We start from the raw sequence: 26,350 nt of genomic DNA on the forward strand, positions 1-26,350 counted from the left end.
CTCCAGAGAGAACAGCCCTAGCTCCCTCAACCTTTCCTCATATGACCTACCCTCCAAACCAGGCAGCATCCTGGTAAATCTCCTCTGCACTCCTTCCAGCGCTTCCACATCCTTCCTATAGTGAGGTGACCAGAACTGCACACAATATTCCAAATGTGGTCTCACCAAGGTCCTGTACAGTTGCAGCTTAACCCCACGGCTCTTAAACTCCAACCCCCTGTTAATAAAAGCTAACACACTATAGGCCTTCTTCACAGCTCTATCCACTTGACTGGCAACCTTTAGAGATCTGTGGATATGGACCCCAAGATCTCTCTGTTCCTCCACAGTCTTCAGAACCCTACCTTTGACCCTGTAATCCACATTTAAATTAGTCCTACCAAAATGAATCACCTCACATTTATCAGGGTTAAACTCCATTTGCCATTTTTCAGCCCAGCTTTGCATCCTATCTATGTCTCTTTGCAGCCTACAACAGCCCTCCACCTCATCCACTACTCCACCAATCTTGGTGTCATCAGCAAATTTACTGATCCACCCTTCAGCCCCCTCCTCTAAGTCATTAATAAAAATCACAAAGAGCAGAGGACCAAGCACTGATCCCTGCGGCACACCGCTAGCAACCTGCCTCCAATCCGAAAATTTTCCATCGACCACCACCCTCTGTCTTCGGTCAGACAGCCAGTTACCTATCCAATCGGCCAACTTTCCCTCTATCCCACACCTCCTCACTTTCATCATAAGCCGACCATGGGGGACCTTATCAAACGCCTTACTAAAATCCATGTATATGACATCAACTGCCCTACCTTCATCAACACACTTAGTTACCTCCTCAAAAAATTCTATCAAATTTGTGAGGCACGACTTGCCCTTCACGAATCCGTGCTGACTATCTCGGATTAATCCGCATCTTTCTAAATGGTCGTAAATCCCATCCCTAAGGACCCTTTCCATCAATTTACCAACCACCGAAGTAAGACTAACCGGTCTATAATTACCAGGGTCATTTCTATTCCCTTTCTTAAACAGAGGAACAACATTCGCCATTCTCCAGTCCTCTGGCACCATCCCCGTGGACAGCGAGGACCCAAAGATCAACGCCAAAGGCTCTGCAATCTCATCCCTTGCCTCCCAAAGAATCCTAGGATACATTTCATCAGGCCCAGGGGACTTATCGACCTTCAGTTTATTTACTGGAGACACATTCCGCCCCCCCTTACCCCAGCGTGGCTCCCACTCGAGAGAAAGACTTACTTGAGACCAGCAGTTGGTGTGGAAAAGGTTTTTAATGGTTATATAAAATATACAAGCAGTATTTCACTACAATATCCCAGAGTTCAGCAAGCAAAACTAGTTTCCAACAGAATACATTCGCAAAGTGGGGTATTCATCGAGTCACAGATACCGACACACTACCCTCCCTCTTCCCCAGTCCCTTCATACTGCGGAGTCAACTACACAATTACCCAGCACCCTTTCAAACCGGTCAAAGTTCAAAGACAAATTTCAAGACCATTGATCCATCCACACTGAACAATTAATATCCAATCACATCAAGTCCAACTCTGCTCTTTAATCCAACCCCACCCTGGAGCCGCAGGGAACCCCGCCCTCCCCTTCCCCCCCCCCCTCCTCTCTCCCCTTCCCACCCCTTCCCCTTCCCACCCCCACCCCCCCTCTCCCCCGAATGCTGTCGATTTGTTTGTGTCTCTGAGATCCCTGTGCCATCAGGGCAATGCCAACCTCACCCCGTCCACAGGGCTGGGTGAGCAGGAGAGGGGGAGAAATGTTCGACCCAGGGGATTGGAAACAGGTCATTTTTAAAATCAGGGGCAGTGGGGAAGAGGAGGAAATGCCCTCCCCTCAAATCAGGTTTACAGCGAGGCAAACCCGAGGAAAGTATAAAGTTTAAAGTCTAAGTTTATTTAATATTGTCACAAGTAGGCGTACATTAACACTGCAATGAAGTTCCTGTGAAATTCCCCTCGTCTCCACACTCCAGCACCTGTTCGGGTACACTGAGGGAGAATTTAGCATGGCCAATCCACCTAACCAGCACTGTGGGAGGAAACTGGACCACCCTGAGGAAACCCACGCAGACATGGGGAGAACGTGCAGACTCCGCACGGACAGACAGTGACCCAAGCCGGGAACCGGGCTCCCTGGCGCTGAGGCAGCAGTGCTAACCACTGGGCCACCGGGTAGAAAAGAGGTCCCAACTCCCAAAGTCTGGAGCCTGTATGGTTTCAGAATCCAGTTTCGCTGGAGGTGTCCGGGTGGTTAGAAACCGTTGCTGCCTATAGCACTGGAAAGAGGTCTCTGCAGCTGCCATTCGGGAGCGCGAGGATCGAGGGGAAAATGGGATTTGGGAAGGATATCATTCCAGGTTCTGTATCTGCGTGTTGGGATGTGGACAGTACAATACATTGGCCAATGGACAGTTAGTTTATTACATAACTGAACATAGGGCTGAAGACAGAGGGCCTGGATTGGATTAACAGGAACGATGGAGGATTGGAAGAGAATTACACAAACACACAATCACATTCGTTTCTTGAAGCATCGAAGCGGGTGGTGACATCACTTTCCTTGTATGTACACGTCTCTCATTGGTTGGTGTGTCTCTGGGGGGGGCGAGCTGAGATTTCACAGGGTGGTCAGATAATACATGGTTAACAACAGAAGCACAAACTAGGAGAGAGAGAGAGAACAAAGTTACTTCACACCTCAGAATCAACGCTCTGTCTGTAAACAGAGTCCCATTAACCTGGTTTCATCCCAAACCCATTGAACTGGGCCCCAGAAATGTGTCTCAAATGTAACACCAGGGAGCGAATTATCATAGCAAAGCCCGGGGGGGGGGGGGGGGGGGGGGGGTAAAAGGAGAATGGGGCAAAATAGGGGTTAACTTGTATTGTCCATTATATCAAATCCCTCTCCACTGCTACTGCCAAACACCTTCGATCGGTGTTCCCCGATCCCGTCACCAACAGGAACGATTTCTCTCCCACTATTCTGTCCCACATCTCCTTGCGATTTTGAACATCTTGATCCGACCTCCCTCTCCACTTTATCCTCCCTGGAGAACTTTCCCAACCTCTCCCAGGTGTTTTATATGGACTTTCAGAACCTCCTTGCTCTTGCACCCTCTGTCCCGGCTAATAAAGTCTCGAATGCTGTTCACTTCATGTAACTGCTCTCTCTGCCGATCCTGCCACCTTCTATAATTTAGGAACCCACTCCGGAACCCCCTTTCAGAATGGTTCCTTTAAATGTCTCTCCATCTTCGCCCCAAATATAAAAGTCACCACGTGTCTAAGATTCCATTTTTCCTGCTGCCACTCTGTCCTCTTCAACTAACAGAATCCCTACTGCACAGGAAGAGGCCATTTGGCCCATCGGGTCTGCACCAACTCTCTGACAATATCTCACCCAGGCCCCCTCCCCCATCTTATCCCTGTAACCCCACACATCGAGCGTGGCCAATCCACCCTAACCTGCACATCTTTGGATACCAATCTTTATGGCAACACCTGCGTCAAAAAAGCCTATACAAGGTCTCAAAAATGTCTTCCAAAGCTGGAGAAAGTGACAGCGTCACTGACCCAAAAAATAATTCCACAAATGCAACACAAACGACTAGAATGGAGGTTTGGACACTGGAGCAGGGGCCCCGTGTGGGGGGGGATTTCCCAATTCCAGTCCTATGTTCCGGGGTTGGAGGATACCGTTCAGCGCAGGCGCTCCCCCGCGCCGCAGGCGCTCCCCCGCGCCGCAGGCGCTCCCCCGCGCCGCAGGCGCTCCCCCGCGCCGCAGGCGCTCCCCCGCGCCGCAGGCGCTCCGCCGCGCCGCAGGCGCTCCCCCGCCGCGCCGCAGGCGCTCCCCCGCCGCGCCGCAGGCGCTCCCCCGCCGCGCCGCAGGCGCTCCCCCGCCGCGCCGCAGGCGCTCCCCCGCCGCGCCGCAGGCGCTCCCCCGCCGCGCCGCAGGCGCTCCCCCGCGCCGCAGACGCTCCCCCGCGCCGCAGGCGCTCCCCCGCGCCGCAGGCGCGCCCCCGCCGCGCCGCAGACACTCCCCCGCGCCGCAGGCGCTCCCCCGCGCCGCAGACACTCCCCCGCGCCGCAGACGCTCCCCCGCGCCGCAGACACTCCCCCGCGCCGCAGACGCTCCCCCGCGCCGCAGGCGCTCCCCCGCGCCGCAGGCGCTCCCCCGCGCCGCAGGCGCTCCCCCGCGCCGCAGGCGCTCCCCCGCGCCGCAGACGCTCCCCCGCGCCGCAGACACTCCCCCGCGCCGCAGGCGCTCCCCCGCGCCGCAGGCGCTCCCCCGCGCCGCAGGCGCTCCCCCGCGCCGCAGGCGCTCCCCCGCGCCGCAGGCGCTCCCCCGCGCCGCAGGCGCTCCCCCGCGCCGCAGGCGCTCCCCCGCGCCGCAGACGCTCCCCCGCGCCGCAGGCGCTCCCCCGCGCCGCAGGCGCTCCCTCATCACACAATGCCAAAGGGTAAAACTTAATGTCACTGGTTCCAGAACCTACCGTCCACATCAGAATAGCGAACCCAAACCAGGCCACACCCCAGGCATAACTGTTGATTGCAGAGCTGAAATAATCAAAACAACCCTGGAGGAGGAGACATAAATATTTCACATTAGACTTCACTCAAAAAACATCCGCAGGTGAGAGAGGGTGTGGAGAGGTGAGAGCGCGTCACAATATTTCATTTATTATTGTCACATGTATTAACATAGTGAAAAGGATTGTTTCTTGCGCGCTATACCGACAAAGCATACCATTCATAGAGAAGGAAACGAGAGAGTGCAGAATGTGTTACAGTCATAGCTAGGGTGTAGAGAAAGATCAACTTAATGCGAGGTAGGTCCATTCAAAAGTCTGACAGCAGCAGGGAAGAAGCTGTTCTTGAGTCAGTTGGTACGTGACTTCAGACTTTTGTATCTTTTTCCCGACGGAAGAAGGTGGAAGAGAGAATGTCCGGGGTGCGTGGGGTCCTTAATTATGCTGGCTGCTTTTCCGAGGCAGCGGGAAGTGTAGACAGAGTCAATGGATGGGAGGCTGGTTTGCGTGATGGATTGGGCTACATTCACGATGTTTTGTAGTTTCTTGTGGTCTTGGGCAGAGCAGGAGCCATACCAAGCTGTGATACAACCAGAAAGAATGCTTTCTATGGTGCATCTGTAAAGGTTGGTGAGAGTCGTAAGTCCAGTCTGGGGGAGGGGATAGAGCGAGCGCATTGTAATGAGGGGAAGGGAATTTTTGAGGGGGAGTGTGTTGTCTGATCCTGGGGAGGGGGCAGTTGGTGAATGAGGGGCTTGTGAAGGCAGAGCGGGGGTATGGGGCACACTGCGGGATGTATTCACACTGGACTGTGTCCTCAAGCTGGACAGTCACCTTCTGGTAAAGGAAGTCCCGATGACCAATTATACATCCCTCCCGGTTAGCGATTTCCGAGTTTGGATCTCTCTTGCAGCACTGGAATGGCCAGGGAGCGGTGGACTCATTGAAACTACTCCTGAAGAAGGAGGTATACTCGATCCAGTCCATAGGCCCCGTCGATCCACAGCATTCCTCCTGGAGAGACAGAGACGACAACTAAATGAGCAACTTTCCACGTCCCTGCTCAGTGTGAAGGGGGAGGGAAACTGTCCACCCGATTGCCACCGCCGGGCCAGGCCGACCGGACACCGCAATCCCAAGATTGAGGAACAAGGAAATCCGACTCATGGAGTACTCGGGGAAGGTCATCCCAGCCCATCTGGCTCGAGGGGCTGAATGGCCTCCTCCTGTTCCTGTGTAACAGGCTCGAGGGGCTGAATGGGGCCTCCTCCTGTTCCTGTGTAACAGGCTCGAGGGGCTGAATGGCCTCCTCCTGTTCCTGTGTAACAGGCTCGAGGGGCTGAGTGGCCTCCTCCTGTTCCCGTGTAACAGGCTCGAGGGGCTGAATGGGGCCTCCTCCTGTTCCTGTGTAACAGGCTCGAGGGGCTGAATGGCCTCCTCCTGTTCCTGTGTAACAGGCTCGAGGGGCTGAATGGTCTCCTCCTGTTCCTGTGTAACAGGCTCGAGGGGCTGAGTGGCCTCCTCCTGTTCCCGTGTAACAGGCTCGAGGGGCTGAATGGGGCCTCCTCCTGTTCCTGTGTAACAGCCTCGAGGGGCTGAATGGGGCCTCCTCCTGTTCCTGTGTAACAGACTCGAGGGGCTGAATGGCCTCCTCCTGTTCCTGTGTAACAGGCTCGAGGGGCTGAATGGCCTCCTCCTGTTCCTGTGTAACAGGTTCTTACCTGTGGCATCACCCGGTTCCACATCACGGTGAGATCGCGGCCGGCATTTGAGGAAGTGTCCCCGTAGAACTGTAGCATCTGCTTCTTCACAAACCTGGGGTTGGAGGTCAGCTGTGAGGCAGGAGAGATGGGTTCACCGAGAAGCAGTTTCCACAAGACTCCCAACAGCCCGAGACACACCACCCCCCACCCTCGCTACAGGACCACACAATCCCCTCACTCCCACAACCCACCTTCAGATACCAACACATCACTTCCATCATCTCCCCAATCCCCTCTCGGACAACACTACAAAAATGTCCTCAAATCAATGCTGCAGCTTTATAAAACCTTTGTTAGGCCGCACCGAGAGAATTGTGTTCAGTTCTGGTCACCACATTACAGGAAGGATGGGGAGGCTTTGGAGAGGGTGGAGGAGAGGTTTACCCGGATGCTGCCTGGATTAGAGGGTCTGGGTGATAAGGAGAGGCTGGACAAACTCGGGTTGTTTTCTCTGGAGCGGCGGAGGCTGAGGGGGGACCGGATAGAAGAATATAAAATTCTGAGGGGTGTAGATAGGGTTGACAATCAGAATCTTTCCCCCAGGAGTTGAAATGTCGAATACTCGGGGGCACGGGCTTGAGGTGAGAGGGGAAAAGTTCAGAGGAGATGTGAGGGGCAGGTTTTTTACACAGAGAGTGGTTGGTGTCCGGAACGCGCTGCCGGGGGTGGTGGTGGAGGCGGATACGATAGGGGTGTTTAGAGAAGGACAGGAATATGCGAGGAACAGAGGGATAGGGAGCAAGGGCAGGAGGAAGGGAATAGTTTAATTTGGCGTCATGTTCAGTACAGCATTGTGGGCCGAACGGCCTGTTCCTGTGCTGTATTGTTCTATGTTCTATGACACGCTAACCAGAAACACTCACTCCCTCCCCCACCGACGCACAGTGACAGCTGTGTGTACCATCTACAAGATGCACCGCAGCAACTCACCAAGGCTCCTTAGGCAGCACCTTCCAAACCCACCACCTCTACCATCTAGAAGGACAAGGGCAGCAGATACCTGGGAACACCCCCACCTGGAGGTTCCCCTCCGAGTCACTCACCATCCCGACTTGGAAATATATCGGCCGTTCCTTCACTGTCGCTGGGGTCAAAATCCAGGAACTCCCTCCCTAACAGCACAGTGGGTGGACCTACACCACACGGGGACTGCAGCGGGTTCAAGATGGCGGCTCACCCACCCCCTTCCCAAGGGGCAATTAGGGATATAGACAGAATCCTTCAGTGCAGAAGGAGGCCATTCGGCCCATCAAGTCTGCACCAACCACAATCCCACCCAGGCCCTACCCCCATAACCCCATGCATTTACCCCAGCTGGTCCCCCGACACTAATTTATCATGGCCAATCCACCTAACCAGCACGTCTTTGGACTGTGGGAGGAGACCCACGCAGACACGGGGAGAACGTGCAGACTCCGCACAGACAGTGACCCAAGCCAGGAATGGAACCCGGGTCCCTGGAGCTGTGAGGCAGCAGCGCTAACCACTGTGTCACCGTGCCCCCGGGAATCGAACCCGGGTCCCTGGCGCTGTGAGGCAGCAGCGCTAACCACTGTGTCACCGTGCCCCCGGGAATCGAACCCGGGTCCCTGGCGCTGTGAGGCAGCAGCGCTAACCACTGTGTCACCGTGCCCCCGGGAATGGAACCCGGGTCCCTGGCGCTGTGAGGCAGCAGCGGTAACCACTGTGTCACCGTGCCCCCGGGAATCGAACCCGGGTCCCTGGTGCTGTGAGGCAGCAGCGCTAACCACTGTGTCACCGTGCCCCCGGGAATGGAACCCGGGTCCCTGGCACTGAGAGGCAGCGGTAACTGTGCTGTAATGGGGAGCAAATGCTGGATCTGTCCAGTGACCCTCATCCTGAACCAAGTGTCGCTCTGTAACCCGGGAACGCCGGGAGCGCTGTGTACAAGCCGGTGAGGTGCCAGTCTGATGCTGCTTCCTGAGCGAGTGTTGGGTACTTACGTAATCTCGGTGGGTGATGGCTGTTATACATGAAGCCGTCTCGAAGATATACACAATAACCATCAATACTAGGTACTGCAGAGAGAGAGAGAGAGACTCCGTTAACACAACACCCACCGGGGTCTCCACATCCCAACACCCACCGGGATCTCCACATCCCAATACCCACCGGGATCTCCACATCCCAACACCCACCGGGATCTCCACATCCCAATACCCACCGGGATCTCCACATCCCAATACCCACCGGGATCTCCACATCCCAACACCCACCGGGATCTCCACATCCCAATACCCACCGGGATCTCCACATCCCAACACCCACCGGGATCTCTCCACCCCATCAATAACCCCCAGAATCTATTTGCTGCCTCCCTCCCACCCAGCGATATTGGAATGATTTGATTTATTGTCACGTGTATTGGGACAAAGTGAGAAGTATTGTTTCTTGCGCGCTATACAGACAAAGCATACCGTTCATAGAGAAGGAAAGGAGAGAGTGCAGAATGTAGCATTACAGTCATAGCTAGAATAGAATATAGAATAGAAACCCTACAGCACAGAAAGAGGCCATTCGGCCCATCGAGTCTGCACCGACCACAATCCCACCCAGGTCCTATCCCTACACATTTACCCACTAATCCCTCTAATCTACGCATCTCAGGACACTAAGGGCAATTTAACCTGGCCAATCAACCTCACCCGCACATCTTTGGACTGTGGGAGGAAACCGGAGCACCCGGAGGAAACCCACGCAGACACGAGGAGAATGTGCAAACTCCACACAGACAGAGACCCGAGCCGGGAATCGAACCCAGGTCCCTCGGTGTAGAGTGTAGAGAAAGATCAACTTAATGCAAGGTCGGTCTGTTCAAAAGTCTGACAGCAGCAGGGAAGAAGCTGTTCTTGAGTCGGTTGGTACGTGACCTCAGACTTTTGTATCTTTTTCCTGACAGAAGAAGGTGGAAGAGAGAATGTCCGGGGTGCGTGGGGTCCTTAATTATGCCGGCTGCTTTTCCGAGGCAGCAGGAAGTGTAGACAGAGTCAATGGATGGGAGGCTGGTTTGTGTGATGGGTTGGGCTACATTCACAACCTTTTGTCGTTCCTTGCAGTCTTGGGCAGAGCAGGAGCCCAGACCAAGCTGTGATACAACCAGAAAGAATGCTTTCTATGGAGCATCTGTAAAAGTTGGTGAGAGTCGTAGCTGACATGCCAAATTTCCTTAGTCTTCTGAGAAAGTAGAGGCGTTGGTGGGGCTTTCTTAACGATAGTGTCGGCATGGGGGGGACCAGGACAGGTTGTTGGTGATCTGGACACCTAAAAACCTGAAGCTCTCGACCCTTTCTACTGCGTCCCAGTGATGTAGACAGGAGCATGTTCTCCTTTACACTTCCTGAAGTCGGTGACAATCTCCTTCGTTTTGTTGACATTGAGGGAGAGATTATTGTTGCTGCATCAGTTCACCAGATTCTCTACCTCATTCCTATACTCTGAACTGCAGGGGGCATCGTAATTCCTGCCTCACCCTCCCTCCCGTCCTTAACCACAATTCCCAATGTGGGGAAGGGGGCATGTCACCCGGTCTGCAGTGTGAACTCTGACCCCTCCACCCCACTCCTCCCCATCCCGCACTCACAGCGATGACCCCCCCTCCCGCCCCCTCCGCACTCATGGTGATGGACCCCCCCCCGTCCCCCCCTCGTACTCACGGTGATGGACCCCCCCCGCCCCCCTCTACTCACGGTGATGGACCCCCCCCCGTCCCCCCCTCGTACTCACGGTGATGGACCCCCCCCGCCCCCCTCTACTCATGGTGATGGACCCCCCCCCATCCCCCCCTCGTACTCACGGTGATGGACCCCCCCCCGCCCCCCTCTACTCACGGTGATGGACCCCCCCGTCCCCCCCTCGTACTCACGGTGATGGACCCCCCCCGTCCCCCCCTCGTACTCACGGTGATGACCCCCCCCCCGCCCCCCTCTACTCACGGTGATGGACCCCCCCGTCCCCCCCTCGTACTCACGGTGATGGACCCCCCCCGTCCCCCCCTCGTACTCACGGTGATGGACCCCCCCCCGTCCCCCCCTCTACTCACGGTGATGGACCCCCCCCGTCCCCCCCTCGTACTCACGGTGATGGACCCCCCCCGTCCTCACGGTGATGGACCCCCCCCGCCCCCCTCGTCCTCACGGTGATGGACCCCCCCCCGTCCCCCCCTCGTACTCACGGTGATGGACCCCCCCCCGTCCCCCCCTCGTACTCACGGTGATGGACCCCCCCCCGCCCCCCTCGTACTCACGGTGATGGACCCCCCCCCGTCCCCCCCTCGTACTCACTGTGATGGACCCCCCCCCGTCCCCCCCTCGTACTCACGGTGATGGACCCCCCCCGTCCCCCCCTCGTCCTCACGGTGATGGACCCCCCCCGTCCTCACGGTGATGGACTCCCCCCCGTCCCCCCCTCGTACTCACGGTGATGGACCCCCCCCCGTCCCCCCCTCGTACTCACGGTGATGGACCCCCCCCCGTCCTCACGGTGATGGACCCCCCACCGTCCCCCCCTCGTACTCACGGTGATGGACCCCCCCCGTCCTCACGGTGATGGACCCCCCCCGTCCCCCCCTCGTACTCACGGTGATGGACCCCCCCCCCGTCCCCCCCCCCCGTCCTCACGGTGATGGACCCCCCCCCCGTCCCCCCCCCGTACTCACGGTGATGGACCCCCCCGTCCTCACGGTGATGGAACCCCCCCCCCCCCGTACTCACGGTGATGACCCCCCCCGTCCCCCCCTCGTACTCACGGTGATGGACCCCCCCCCCCCCCCGTACTCACGGTGATGACCCCCCCCGTCCCCCCCCGTACTCACGGTGATGACCCCCCCCGTCCTCACGGTGATGGACCCCCCCCGCCCCCCTCGTCCTCACGGTGATGGACCCCCCCCCGTCCCCCCCTCGTACTCACGGTGATGGACCCCCCCCCGCCCCCCTCGTACTCACGGTGATGGACCCCCCCCCGTCCCCCCCTCGTACTCACTGTGATGGACCCCCCCCCGTCCCCCCCTCGTACTCACGGTGATGGACCCCCCCCGTCCCCCCCTCGTCCTCACGGTGATGGACCCCCCCCGTCCTCACGGTGATGGACTCCCCCCCGTCCCCCCCTCGTACTCACGGTGATGGACCCCCCCCCGTACTCACGGTGATGGACCCCCCCCCGTCCTCACGGTGATGGACCCCCCACCGTCCCCCCCTCGTACTCACGGTGATGGACCCCCCCCGTCCTCACGGTGATGGACCCCCCCCGTCCCCCCCTCGTACTCACGGTGATGGACCCCCCCCCGTCCCCCCCCCCCCGTCCTCACGGTGATGGACCCCCCCCCGTACTCACGGTGATGGACCCCCCCGTCCTCACGGTGATGGACCCCCCCCCCCCCCCGTACTCACGGTGATGACCCCCCCCGTCCCCCCCTCGTACTCACGGTGATGGACCCCCCCCCCCGTACTCACGGTGATGACCCCCCCCGTCCCCCCCCGTACTCACGGTGATGACCCCCCCCGTCCCCCCCCCGGTACTCACGGTGATGGACCCCCCCCCCGTACTCACGGTGATGGACCCCCCCCGTCCCCCCCCCGGTACTCACGGTGATGGACCCCCCCGGTACTCACGGTGATGACCCCCCCTGGTAATCACGGTGATGGACCCCCCCCCGGTACTCACGGTGATGACCATTGTCCGACTCTCACTCAGGACTGCCAGGATCCCAAAGACGGACAGACAGAAGAAGGCGAATCCGGCAAAGATGGCGATCCAGGCTCCGGCAAAGACGTCATCCTTCCCCGAGGCTCCCAACACCGGATAAATCCGGAACTGGTCTGTCGCCACCCAGATAGTCTCAGCGAACAGGGCGATGGAGGCCAGCTGGGGGTGGGGGGGGGGGAAAACAGACACAATTAAACCCAAACCGATAGGAGGAGACACCCCAACTCAAACCATCAACTCAACGTTACCAACCCTGGGATCACTCCCCTCGGAGCAGAGGCGGGGACAGGGAGAGTTACCGGAACATTCCCGGGGATGAGGGGGCTTCAGCTCAGGCGGAGAGACTGGGAGAAGCTGGGGCCGTTCCCCTCGGAGCGGAGAGGGTTCGGGGGGAGATTGAATCGAGGCGTTCAGAATCACGAGGGGGAGGGGGGGGTTTGGATGGAGTGAATGAGGAGAAAGTGTTTCCAGTGACAGGAGGCTCGGTAACCGGAGGGGACACGGAGTGAAGAGAATCGGGGAAAGAACCAGAGGGGGGGGGGAGATGAGGGGAATTTTATTTTGGACACACAGCGAGTTGTTGTGATCTGGAAGGCGCTGCCTGAAAGGGCGCTGGAAGCTGATTCAACAGGAACTTTCAAAAGGGGGCCCTGTTACACAGGAACAGGAGGAGGCCATTCAGCCCCTCGAGCCTGTTACACAGGAACAGGAGGAGGCCATTCAGCCCCTCGAGCCTGTTACACAGGAACAGGAGGAGGCCCCATTCAGCCCCTCGAGCCTGTTACACAGGAACAGGAGGAGGCCCCATTCAGCCCCTCGAGCCTGTTACACAGGAACAGGAGGAGGCCATTCAGCCCCTCGAGCCTGTTACACAGGAACAGGAGGAGGCCATTCAGCCCCTCGAGCCTGTTACACAGGAACAGGAGGAGGCCCCATTCAGCCCCTCGAGCCTGTTACACAGGAACAGGAGGAGGCCCCATTCAGCCCCTCGAGTCTGTTACACAGGAACAGGAGGAGGCCATTCAGCCCCTCGAGTATGTTACACAGGAACAGGAGGAGGCCATTCAGCCCCTCGAGCCTGTTACACAGGAACAGGAGGAGGCCCCATTCAGCCCCTCGAGTCTGTTACACAGGAACAGGAGGAGGCCATTCAGCCCCTCGAGTCTGTTACACAGGAACAGGAGGAGGCCATTCAGCCCCTTGAGCCTGTTACACAGGAACAGGGAGGGAGGCCCCATTCAGCCCCTCGAGTCTGTTACACAGGAACAGGAGGAGGCCATTCAGCCCCTCGAGTCTGTTACACAGGAACAGGAGGAGGCCCCATTCAGCCCCTTGAGCCTGTTACACAGGAACAGGGGAGGAGGCCCCATTCAGCCCCTCGTGTCTGTTACACAGGAACAGGAGGAGGCCATTCAGCCCCTCGAGGTCTGTTACACAGGAACAGGAGGAGGCCCCATTCAGCCCCTTGAGCCTGTTACCCAGGAACAGGAGGAGGCCATTCAGCCCCTCGAGTCTGTTACACAGGAACAGGAGGAGGCCCCATTCAGCCCCTCGAGCCTGTTACACAGGAACAGGAGGAGGCCATTCAGCCCCTCGAGCCTGTTACACAGGAACAGGAGGAGGCCCCATTCAGCCCCCTCGAGCCTGTTACACAGGAACAGGAGGAGGCCCCATTCAGCCCCTCGAGTCTGTTACACAGGAACAGGAGGAGGCCATTCAGCCCCTCGAGCCTGTTACACAGGAACAGGAGGAGGCCCCATTCAGCCCCTCGAGTCTGTTACACAGGAACAGGAGGAGGCCATTCAGCCCCTCGAGTCTGTTACACAGGAACAGGAGGAAGCCCCATTCAGCCCTCGAGCCTGTTACACAGGAACAGGAGGAGGCCATTCAGCCCCTCGAGCCTGTTACACAGGAACAGGAGGAGGCCCCATTCAGCCCCTCGAGCCTGTTACACAGGAACAGGAGGAGGCCATTCAGCCCTCGAGCCTGTTACACAGGACAGGAGGAGGCCCCATTCAGCCCCTCGAGTCTGTTACACAGGAACAGGAGGAGGCCATTCAGCCCCTCGAGCCTGTTACACAGGAACAGGAGGAGGCCCCATTCAGCCCCTCGAGTCTGTTACACAGGAACAGGAGGAGGCCATTCAGCCCCTCGAGTCTGTTACACAGGAACAGGAGGAGGCCATTCAGCCCCTTGAGCCTGTTACACAGGAACAGGAGGAGGCCCCATTCAGCCCCTTGAGCCTGTTACACAGGAACAGGAGGAGGCCATTCAGCCCCTCGAGCCTGTTACACAGGAACAGGAGGAGGCCCCATTCAGCCCCTCGAGCCTGTTACACAGGAACAGGAGGGAGGCCCCATTCAGCCCCTCGAGCCTGTTACACAGGAACAGGAGGAGGCCATTCAGCCCCTCAGGTCTGTTACACAGGAACAGGAGGAGGCCCATTCAGCCCCTCGAGTCTGTTACACAGGAACAGGAGGAGGCCATTCAGCCCCTCGAGTCTGTTACACAGGAACAGGAGGAAGCCCCATTCAGCCCCTCGAGCCTGTTACACAGGAACAGGAGGAGGCCATTCAGCCCCTCGAGCCTGTTACACAGGAACAGGAGGAGGCCCCATTCAGCCCCTCGAGCCTGTTACACAGGAACAGGAGGAGGCCATTCAGCCCCTCGAGCCTGTTACACAGGAACAGGAGGAGGCCCATTCAGCCCCTCGAGCCTGTTACACAGGAACAGGAGGAGGCCCCATTCAGCCCCTCGAGTCTGTTACACGGGAACAGGAGGAGGCCATTCAGCCCCTCGAGTCTGTTACACAGGAACAGGAGGAGGCCCCATTCAGCCCCTTGAGCCTGTTACACAGGAACAGGAGGAGGCCCCATTCAGCCCCTCGAGCCTGTTACACAGGAACAGGAGGAGGCCCCATTCAGCCCCTTGAGCCTGTTACACAGGAACAGGAGGAGGCCATTCAGCCCCTCGAGTCTGTTACACAGGAACAGGAGGAGGCCCCATTCAGCCCCTCGAGTCTGTTACACAGGAACAGGAGGAGGCCATTCAGCCCCTCGAGTCTGTTACACAGGAACAGGAGGAAGCCCCGCGAGTTCTGTTTACAACAGGAAACAGGAGGATGGGCCCCATACAGCCCCTCGAGTACTGTTTACACAGGAACAGGAGGAGGCCATTCAGCCCCTCGAGTCTGTTACAAAGGAACAGGAGGAGGCCCCATTCAGCCCTTGAGCCTGTGTACCACAGGAACAGGAGGAGGCCCATTCAGCCCCTCGAGTCTGTTACACAGGAACAGGAGGAGGCCATTCAGCCCCTCGAGCCTGTTACACAGGAACAGGAGGAGGCCATTCAGCCCCTCGAACCTGTTACACAGGAACAGGAGGAGGCCCCATTCAGCCCCTCGAGTCTGTTACACGGGAACAGGAGGAGGCCATTCAGCCCCTCGAGCCTGTTCCACAGGAACAGGAGGAGGCCATTCAGCCCCTCGAGCCTGTTACACAGGAACAGGAGGAGGCCATTCAGCCCCTCGAGCCTGTTACACAGGAACAGGAGGAGGCCCCATTCAGCCCCTCGAGCCTGTTACACAGGAACAGGAGGCCATTCAGCCCCTCGAGCCTGTTACACAGGAACAGGAGGAGGCCATTCAGCCCCTCGAGCCTGTTACACAGGAACAGGAGGAGGCCCCATTCAGCCCCTCGAGCCTGTTACACAGGAACAGGAGGAGGCCCCATTCAGCCCCTCGAGTCTGTTACACGGGAACAGGAGGAGGCCATTCAGCCCCTCGAGTCTGTTACACAGGAACAGGAGGAGGCCCCATTCAGCCCCTTGAGCCTGTTACACAGGAACAGGAGGAGGCCCCATTCAGCCCCTCGAGCCTGTTACACAGGAACAGGAGGAGGCCATTCAGCCCCTCGAGCCTGTTACACAGGAACAGGAGGAGGCCCCATTCAGCCCCTCGAGTCTGTTACACAGGAACAGGAGGAGGCCATTCAGCCCCTCGAGCCTGTTACACAGGAACAGGAGGAGGCCCCATTCAGCCCCTCGAGTCTGTTACACAGGAACAGGAGGAGGCCATTCAGCCCCTCGAGTCTGTTACACAGGAACAGGAGGAGGCCATTCAGCCCCTTGAGCCTGTTACACAGGAACAGGAGGAGGCCCCATTCAGCCCCTTGAGCCTGTTACACAGGAACAGGAGGAGGCCATTCAGCCCCTCGAGCCTGTTACACAGGAACAGGAGGAGGCCCCATTCAGCCCCTCGAGCCTGTTACACAGGAACAGGAGGAGGCCCCATTCAGCCCCTCGAGCCTGTTACACAGGAACAGGAGGAGGCCATTCAGCCCCTCGAGTCTGTTACACAGGAACAGGAGGAAGCCCCATTCAGCCCCTCGAGCCTGTTACACAGGAACAGGAGGAGGCCATTCAGCCCCTCGAGCCTGTTACACAGGAACAGGAGGAGGCCCCATTCAGCCCCTCGAGTCTGTTACACAGGAACAGGAGGAGGCCATTCAGCCCCTCGAGTCTGTTACACAGGAACAGGAGGAAGCCCCATTCAGCCCCTCGAGCCTGTTACACAGGAACAGGAGGAGGCCATTCAGCCCCTCGAGCCTGTTACACAGGAACAGGAGGAGGCCCCATTCAGCCCCTCGAGCCTGTTACACAGGAACAGGAGGAGGCCATTCAGCCCCTCGAGCCTGTTACACAGGAACAGGAGGAGGCCCCATTCAGCCCCTCGAGTCTGTTACACAGGAACAGGAGGAGGCCATTCAGCCCCTCGAGCCTGTTACACAGGAACAGGAGGAGGCCCCATTCAGCCCCTCGAGTCTGTTACACAGGAACAGGAGGAGGCCATTCAGCCCCTCGAGTCTGTTACACAGGAACAGGAGGAGGCCATTCAGCCCCTTGAGCCTGTTACACAGGAACAGGAGGAGGCCCCATTCAGCCCCTTGAGCCTGTTACACAGGAACAGGAGGAGGCCATTCAGCCCCTCGAGCCTGTTACACAGGAACAGGAGGAGGCCCCATTCAGCCCCTCGAGCCTGTTACACAGGAACAGGAGGAGGCCCCATTCAGCCCCTCGAGCCTGTTACACAGGAACAGGAGGAGGCCATTCAGCCCCTCGAGTCTGTTACACAGGAACAGGAGGAGGCCCCATTCAGCCCCTCGAGTCTGTTACACAGGAACAGGAGGAGGCCATTCAGCCCCTCGAGTCTGTTACACAGGAACAGGAGGAGGCCCCATTCAGACCCTCGAGTCTGTTACACAGGAACAGGAGGAGGCCATTCAGCCCCTCGAGTCTGTTACACAGGAACAGGAGGAGGCCCCATTCAGCCCCTTGAGCCTGTTACACAGGAACAGGAGGAGGCCATTCAGCCCCTCGAGTCTGTTACACAGGAACAGGAGGAGGCCCCATTCAGCCCCTCGAGCCTGTTACACAGGAACAGGAGGAGGCCATTCAGCCCCTCGAGCCTGTTACACAGGAACAGGAGGAGGCCATTCAGCCCCTCGAACCTGTTACACAGGAACAGGAGGAGGCCCCATTCAGCCCCTCGAGTCTGTTACACGGGAACAGGAGGAGGCCATTCAGCCCCTCGAGCCTGTTCCACAGGAACAGGAGGAGGCCATTCAGCCCCTCGAGCCTGTTACACAGGAACAGGAGGAGGCCATTCAGCCCCTCGAGCCTGTTACACAGGAACAGGAGGAGGCCCCATTCAGCCCCTCGAGCCTGTTACACAGGAACAGGAGGAGGCCCCATTCAGCCCCTCGAGTCTGTTACACGGGAACAGGAGGAGGCCATTCAGCCCCTCGAGTCTGTTACACAGGAACAGGAGGAGGCCCCATTCAGCCCCTTGAGCCTGTTACACAGGAACAGGAGGAGGCCCCATTCAGCCCCTCGAGCCTGTTACACAGGAACAGGAGGAGGCCATTCAGCCCCTCGAGCCTGTTACACAGGAACAGGAGGAGGCCCCATTCAGCCCCTCGAGTCTGTTACACAGGAACAGGAGGAGGCCATTCAGCCCCTCGAGCCTGTTACACAGGAACAGGAGGAGGCCCCATTCAGCCCCTCGAGTCTGTTACACAGGAACAGGAGGAGGCCATTCAGCCCCTCGAGTCTGTTACACAGGAACAGGAGGAGGCCATTCAGCCCCTTGAGCCTGTTACACAGGAACAGGAGGAGGCCCCATTCAGCCCCTCGAGTCTGTTACACAGGAACAGGAGGAGGCCCCATTCAGCCCCTTGAGCCTGTTACACAGGAACAGGAGGAGGCCCCATTCAGCCCCTCGAGTCTGTTACACAGGAACAGGAGGAGGCCATTCAGCCCCTCGAGTCTGTTACACAGGAACAGGAGGAGGCCCCATTCAGCCCCTTGAGCCTGTTACACAGGAACAGGAGGAGGCCATTCAGCCCCTCGAGTCTGTTACACAGGAACAGGAGGAGGCCCCATTCAGCCCCTCGAGCCTGTTACACAGGAACAGGAGGAGGCCATTCAGCCCCTCGAGCCTGTTACACAGGAACAGGAGGAGGCCATTCAGCCCCTCGAGTCTGTTACACAGGAACAGGAGGAGGCCCCATTCAGCCCCTTGAGCCTGTTACACAGGAACAGGAGGAGGCCATTCAGCCCCTCGAGTCTGTTACACAGGAACAGGAGGAGGCCCCATTCAGCCCCTCGAGCCTGTTACACAGGAACAGGAGGAGGCCCCATTCAGCCCCTTGAGCCTGTTACACAGGAACAGGAGGAGGCCCCATTCAGCCCCTCGAGTCTGTTACACAGGAACAGGAGGAGGCCATTCAGCCCCTCGAGCCTGTTACACAGGAACAGGAGGAGGCCCCATTCAGCCCCTCGAGTCTGTTACACAGGAACAGGAGGAGGCCATTCAGCCCCTCGAGTCTGTTACACAGGAACAGGAGGAAGCCCCATTCAGCCCCTCGAGCCTGTTACACAGGAACAGGCGGAGGCCATTCAGCCCCTCGAGCCTGTTACACAGGAACAGGAGGAGGCCCCATTCAGCCCCTCGAGCCTGTTACACAGGAACAGGAGGAGGCCATTCAGCCCCTCGAGCCTGTTACACAGGAACAGGAGGAGGCCATTCAGCCCCTTGAGCCTGTTACACAGGAACAGGAGGAGGCCCCATTCAGCCCCTCGAGCCTGTTACACAGGAACAGGAGGAGGCCCCATTCAGCCCCTCGAGTCTGTTACACGGGAACAGGAGGAGGCCATTCAGCCCCTCGAGTCTGTTACACAGGAACAGGAGGAGGCCCCATTCAGCCCCTTGAGCCTGTTACACAGGAACAGGAGGAGGCCCCATTCAGCCCCTCGAGCCTGTTACACAGGAACAGGAGGAGGCCATTCAGCCCCTCGAGCCTGTTACACAGGAACAGGAGGAGGCCCCATTCAGCCCCTCGAGCCTGTTACACAGGAAATGGAGGAGGCCCCATTCAGCCCCTTGAGCCTGTTACACAGGAACAGGAGGAGGCCATTCAGCCCCTCGGGTCTGTTACACAGGAACAGGAGGAGGCCCCATTCAGCCCCTCGAGTCTGTTACACAGGAACAGGAGGAGGCCATTCAGCCCCTCGAGTCTGTTACACAGGAACAGGAGGAGGCCCCATTCAGCCCCTCGAGTCTGTTACACAGGAACAGGAGGAGGCCATTCAGCCCCTCGAGTCTGTTACACAGGAACAGGAGGAGGCCCCATTCAGCCCCTTGAGCCTGTTACACAGGAACAGGAGGAGGCCATTCAGCCCCTCGAGTCTGTTACACAGGAACAGGAGGAGGCCCCATTCAGCCCCTCGAGCCTGTTACACAGGAACAGGAGGAGGCCATTCAGCCCCTCGAGCCTGTTACACAGGAACAGGAGGAGGCCATTCAGCCCCTCGAGCCTGTTACACAGGAACAGGAGGAGGCCCCATTCAGCCCCTCGAGCCTGTTACACAGGAACAGGAGGAGGCCCCATTCAGCCCCTCGAGTCTGTTACACGGGAACAGGAGGAGGCCATTCAGCCCCTCGAGTCTGTTACACAGGAACAGGAGGAGGCCCCATTCAGCCCCTTGAGCCTGTTACACAGGAACAGGAGGAGGCCCCATTCAGCCCCTCGAGTCTGTTACACAGGAACAGGAGGAGGCCATTCAGCCCCTCGAGCCTGTTACACAGGAACAGGAGGAGGCCCCATTCAGCCCCTCGAGTCTGTTACACAGGAACAGGAGGAGGCCATTCAGCCCCTCGAGTCTGTTACACAGGAACAGGAGGAAGCCCCATTCAGCCCCTCGAGCCTGTTACACAGGAACAGGAGGAGGCCATTCAGCCCCTCGAGCCTGTTACACAGGAACAGGAGGAGGCCATTCAGCCCCTCGAGCCTGTTACACAGGAACAGGAGGAGGCCATTCAGCCCCTCGAGCCTGTTACACAGGAACAGGAGGAGGCCCCATTCAGCCCCTCGAGCCTGTTACACAGGAACAGGAGGAGGCCATTCAGCCCCTCGAGCCTGTTACACAGGAACAGGAGGAGGCCATTCAGCCCCTCGAGCCTGTTACACAGGAACAGGAGGAGGCCCCATTCAGCCCCTCGAGCCTGTTACACAGGAACAGGAGGAGGCCCCATTCAGCCCCTCGAGTCTGTTACACAGGAACAGGAGGAGGCCATTCAGCCCCTCGAGTCTGTTACACAGGAACAGGAGGAGGCCCCATTCAGCCCCTCGAGTCTGTTACACAGGAACAGGAGGAGGCCATTCAGCCCCTCGAGTCTGTTACACAGGAACAGGAGGAGGCCCCATTCAGCCCCTCGAGCCTGTTACACAGGAACAGGAGGAGGCCATTCAGCCCCTCGAGCCTGTTACACAGGAACAGGAGGAGGCCATTCAGCCCCTCGAGCCTGTTACACAGGAACAGGAGGAGGCCCCATTCAGCCCCTCGAGCCTGTTACACAGGAACAGGAGGAGGCCATTCAGCCCCTCGAGTCTGTTACACAGGAACAGGAGGAGGCCCCATTCAGCCCCTCGAGTCTGTTACACAGGAACAGGAGGAGGCCATTCAGCCCCTCGAGCCTGTTACACAGGAACAGGAGGAGGCCCCATTCAGCCCCTCGAGTCTGTTACACAGGAACAGGAGGAGGCCCCATTCAGCCCCTCGAGCCTGTTACACAGGAACAGGAGGAGACCATTCAGCCCCTCGAGCCTGTTACACAGGAACAGGAGGAGACCATTCAGCCCCTCGAGCCTGTTACACAGGAACAGGAGGAGACCATTCAGCCCCTCGAGCCTGTTACACAGGAACAGGAGGAGGCCCCATTCAGCCCCTCGAGCCTGTTACACAGGAACAGGAGGAGGCCCCATTCAGCCCCTCGAGTCTGTTACACAGGAACAGGAGGAGGCCCCATTCAGCCCCTCGAGCCTGTTACACAGGAACAGGAGGAGGCCCCATTCAGCCCCTCGAGCCTGTTACACAGGAACAGGAGGAGGCCCCATTCAGCCCCTCGAGCCTGTTACACAGGAACAGGAGGAGGCCCCATTCAGCCCCTCGAGCCTGTTACACAGGAACAGGAGGAGGCCCCATTCAGCCCCTCGAGCCTGTTACACAGGGACAGGAGGAGGCCCCATTCAGCCCCTCGAGCCTGTTACACAGGAACAGGAGGAGGCCATTCAGCCCTCGAGCCTGTTACACAGGAACAGGAGGAGGCCCCATTCAGCCCCTCGAGCCTGTTACACAGGAACAGGAGGAGACCATTCAGCCCCTCGAGCCTGTTACACAGGAACAGGAGGAGGCCCCATTCAGCCCCTCGAGCCTGTTACACAGGGACAGGAGGAGGCCATTCAGCCCCTCGAGCCTGTTACACAGGAACAGGAGGAGGCCATTCAGCCCCTCGAGTCTGTTACACAGGAACAGGAGGAGACCATTCAGCCCCTCCAGCCTGTTACACAGGAACAGGAGGAGACCATTCAGCCCCTCGAGCCTGTTACACAGGAACAGGAGGAGGCCCCATTCAGCCCCTCGAGCCTGTTACACAGGAACAGGAGGAGGCCATTCAGCCCCTCGAGCCTGTTACACAGGAACAGGAGGAGGCCATTCAGCCCCTCGAGCCTGTTACACAGGAACAGGAGGAGGCCATTCAGCCCCTCGAGCCTGTTACACAGGAACAGGAGGAGGCCATTCAGCCCCTCGAGCCTGTTACACAGGAACAGGAGGAGGCCATTCAGCCCCTCGAGCCTGTTCCACAGGAACAGGAGGAGGCCATTCAGCCCCTCGAGCCTGTTACACAGGAACAGGAGGAGGCCATTCAGCCCCTCGAGCCTGTTACACAGGAACAGGAGGAGGCCCCATTCAGCCCCTTGAGCCTGTTACACAGGAACAGGAGGCCATTCAGCCCCTCGAGCCTGTTACACAGGAACAGGAGGAGGCCATTCAGCCCCTCGAGCCTGTTACACAGGAACAGGAGGAGGCCCCATTCAGCCCCTCGAGCCTGTTACACAGGAACAGGAGGAGGCCATTCAGCCCCTCGAGCCTGTTACACAGGAACAGGAGGAGGCCCCATTCAGCCCCTCGAGCCTGTTACACAGGAACAGGAGGAGGCCATTCAGCCCCTCGAGCCTGTTACACAGGAACAGGAGGAGGCCATTCAGCCCCTCGAGCCTGTTACACAGGAACAGGAGGAGGCCCCATTCAGCCCCTTGAGCCTGTTACACAGGAACAGGAGGAGGCCATTCAGCCCCTCGAGCCTGTTACACAGGAACAGGAGGAGGCCCCATTCAGCCCCTCGAGCCTGTTACACAGGAACAGGAGGAGGCCATTCAGCCCCTCGAGCCTGTTACACAGGAACAGGAGGAGGCCATTCAGCCCCTCGAGCCTGTTACACAGGAACAGGAGGAGGCCATTCAGCCCCTCGAGCCTGTTCCACAGGAACAGGAGGAGGCCATTCAGCCCCTCGAGCCTGTTACACAGGAACAGGAGGAGGCCATTCAGCCCCTCGAGCCTGTTACACAGGAACAGGAGGAGGCCCCATTCAGCCCCTCGAGCCTGTTACACAGGAACAGGAGGCCATTCAGCCCCTCGAGCCTGTTACACAGGAACAGGAGGAGGCCCCATTCAGCCTGTTACACATTTTAATGAGATTATGGCTCATCTTAATTCTACTGGACCGACGTGATTCTGTAACCCCCCCCCTGAAAAAAATCTCAATCTGCAAATGTTCACCGGTAACTTTGAACATGAAGATTGCCCAACCCAATTGAGACAGTCCCAGATTTCCATTATCAAGATCTTATTTGCCTGGGAATGGAGGGATACAAACGATTGGTCTAGTTGGACCAAGGAGCGGCACAGGCTTGGAGGGCCGAAGGGCCTGTTTCCTGTGCTGTACTGTTCTTTGTTCTTTATCAGTGGAGTCACCAACTGTGATTAAATTCATTCCTGGGGCTATCATCACTGTGCGGAGTTTGCACGTTCTCCCCGTGTCTGTGTGGGTTTCCTCCCATAGTCCAAAGCTGTGCAGGTTAGGTGGATTGGCCGTGGGAAATGTGTGGAGTTACAGGGCTAGGGCCTGGGTAAGGTGATCTGTCAGAGAGTTGGTACAGATTTGATGGGCCTCCTTCTGCACCGTAGGGATTCTCCGATGACCATTAAGTCAGTCAAACATCCTCGTAACACATTGCCTCTCTACACCCATTGGAAAAAGGGACTCGAACCCCAACTGGGCGATGGCAAGTGGCCAATTTGGGTATTCCCATATCTCACGGACAGTGAGATAAACAATGTTATTGACACCTGGATGTCTCTGGGACAGGGTGGCATCTCCGCTTGCTGCAGGGGCCGTGGGCAAACCCTGGAGGGCTGGTAACCCGAGCTCGCTCGCCATCTCCACCCCGAGAGAGAGAGAGAGGGAGGGAGAGTGGCACCCACTCAGACACTAAACAAAGAGAGTGTTTGAGCAGCGTGTACCGGGCAGGGCTGGGCAGGGCTGGGCAGACCATCCCGCGCGGAGTCAGAGGCTGCCAGAACCAGCTGGGTGACATTCCAAACAGGTGAACTACATTCCAGTGCATCCCAGGCCAGAGGTAGGTGTGTGCACCCCACCCAGTGACAGACGCACACACACACACGCACACGCACACACACACACACAACTCCTGTCAGCTCAAAGGTCAGTGATGTCAGGACGAGGCCTGGATAGAGTGGACGTGGAGAGGATGTTTCCACCAGTAGGAAAAACTGGAACCAGAGGCACAACCTCAGGCTAAAGGGACGATCCTTTAAAACAGAGATGAGGAATTTCTTCAGCCAGAGAGTGGTGAATCTGTGGAACTCTTTGCCGCAGAAGGCTGTGGAGGCCGGGTCATTGAGTGTCTTTAAGACAGAGATAGATAGGTTCTTGATTAATAAGGGGATCAGGGTTATGGGGAAAAGGCAGGAGAATGGGGATGAGAAAAATATCAGCCATGTTTGAATGGCGGAGCAGACTCGATGGGCCGAGTGGCCTCATTCTGCTCCTTATGGACTATCACTGACCGCAGGGCCCTGCATAATAAAACCATACAGAGACGGCGAGCAGAGAGAGAGAGGCGTCTCATGCACGCTCACACACCTACCATGAGGATAAACTTGCCGAAGATCAGGATCACTTTGACAGCCGGTGAGGCAGTGCTTTCCCCCATCTTGCCCGTTCAATTTTCCACACAGAGTGTCGCACTGCAACAGAGACCGGGATGAGATACATCAACAACATTCACCTCAACCCATACCCGGGTGAGCGACTCTCATTCTCCAGCCCCTGCACCCCCTCCCGCCCCTACACCCCCTCTCCATCTCTATAACCTCCTCCAGCCCCTGCACCCCCTCCCCATCTCTGTAACCTCCTCCAGCCCCTACGCCCCTCTCTATCTCTGTAACCGCCTCCAGCCCCTACGCCCCTCGCTATCTCTGTAACCTCCTCCAGCCCTACGCCCCTCCCTATCTCTGCAACCTCCTCCAGCCCCTACGCCCCTCTCTATCTCTGTAACCTCCTCCAGCCCCTACGCCCCCTCCCCATCTCTGTAACCGCCTCCAGCCCCTGCACCCCCTCCCCATCTCTGTAACCTCCTCCAGCCCCTACGCCCCTCTCTATCTCTGCAACCTCCTCCAGCCCCTGCACTCCCTCTCTATCTCTGCAACCTCCTCCAGCCCCTGCACTCCCTCTCTATCTCTGTAACCTCCTCCAGCCCCTACGCCCCTCCCCACTGTAACCTCCTCCAGCCCCCTACACCCCTCTCTATCTCTGTAACCTCAGGGAGGTAGGGGGGTGGGGGGGGGTACTGCTCCACTCCCAATATTTACCCCTCAACCCAACAGTGAAGAAACCCTGGATGATCTGAGTCATCATCACATCACTGTTTGTGGGATCTTGCTGTGCACAAATTGGCTGCCAAATTTCCTGCATTACAACAGCAAGGTCACTGCCAAAGTCCTAGATTGGCTGAGAGGGAGGTGGTGGGACAGGTGCCAGGGCAATGCAGTTGGTGATGTTACAGGTGGATTAGTTACTCAGTCAGGTGTGTGAGAACCACACCCAAAACCCCAGAAAATTCCACATTCCTTCAAATTAAACCACCCACACACACTGCCCAGAGCCCCCCAACCCCCCCGGGGGAAATCAACTGACCCCCGGCCCACATTCACACCTCAATTTTAAACACTTCCCACACTCACTGCTCCAAAAATCAATAATGTTCCTTTCACACCTGCCCAGAGACAGCAAAGCAAACAGCCTCTCACTCACCCCCAGCCCCAGGGTTCAACTGGACCCCAATCTACACAACACCCAGAGAGAGACACACAGGGGGACAGAGAGAGACACACAGGGGGACAGAGAGAGACACACACACAGGGGGACAGTCAAACAGCTCAGTCAGATGGAGGGACAGAGAGATATGTCACACACACAGTATTACCTGGATTTTTGATTTGTCACACGAATTAGCAGACAGTGCGCTATACAGACAAAGCATACCGTTCATAGAGAAGGAAAGGAGGGAATGCAGAATGTAGTTACAATTAGCAAACTCTCTCCCCAGCTCACTGTGCACTCATTCCCATCTCCACAATTTGATATGAATCAAACTCAGACACCAGACCACCTGAACATCCAAAACCTCACCTTTTACCATTCAGTTAAAATAAAAAACTCAGCCTCCAAAACACGAATACATTCACAAACCCCAGAATGTGATTACAGAGAGGCTCAGACTGAGTACTCACCCTCTCTCTCACACACTGACTCCTTCACTATCCCACAGCCAGTCGGTGACACTCACCTGTTTCACCTGATTCCTGCTGTATATACAGC

General features: G+C 57.7%; 1 protein-coding gene across 4 annotated transcripts; it reads right to left on the bottom strand.

The window, feature by feature from the left end:
* Nucleotides 1–1,272: 1,272 nt before the first annotated feature.
* upk1a (uroplakin 1a) lies at nt 1,273–26,350 on the bottom strand. 4 transcript variants are annotated; one of them, XM_078206627.1, is made up of 8 exons: nt 26,319–26,350; nt 24,618–24,717; nt 12,007–12,207; nt 8,292–8,366; nt 6,286–6,396; nt 5,399–5,578; nt 4,529–4,612; nt 1,273–2,694 (listed from the first exon to the last, which is right to left on the bottom strand). In XM_078206627.1, exons 2-8 carry the CDS (start codon nt 24,681–24,683, stop codon nt 2,650–2,652), a joined length of 762 nt encoding a protein of 253 aa, XP_078062753.1. In that variant the 5' UTR covers nt 24,684–24,717; nt 26,319–26,350; the 3' UTR covers nt 1,273–2,649. The 4 variants fall into 4 exon arrangements, with proteins under 4 accessions (XP_078062753.1, XP_078062750.1, XP_078062751.1 ...); XM_078206624.1 differs by having other exon boundaries at nt 24,618–24,709; nt 26,256–26,342; XM_078206625.1 differs by having other exon boundaries at nt 26,263–26,329.

The sequence above is a fragment of the Mustelus asterias genome, unplaced genomic scaffold (assembly GCF_964213995.1).
Source record: "Mustelus asterias unplaced genomic scaffold, sMusAst1.hap1.1 HAP1_SCAFFOLD_1667, whole genome shotgun sequence".
Taxonomy (NCBI): domain Eukaryota; kingdom Metazoa; phylum Chordata; class Chondrichthyes; order Carcharhiniformes; family Triakidae; genus Mustelus; species Mustelus asterias.

Coding starts and splice junctions, on each gene's coding strand:
- upk1a (XM_078206627.1), bottom strand. CDS start 24,683: ATGGGGGAAAGCACTGCCTCACCGGCTGTCAAAGTGATCCTGATCTTC. Junction 6,397..8,291: donor CCATCACCCACCGAGATTAC/GTAAGTACCCAA, acceptor CCTGCCTCACAG/CTGACCTCCAACCCCAGGTT. Junction 5,579..6,285: donor GGAACCGGGTGATGCCACAG/GTAAGAACCTGT, acceptor CTGTCTCTCCAG/GAGGAATGCTGTGGATCGAC.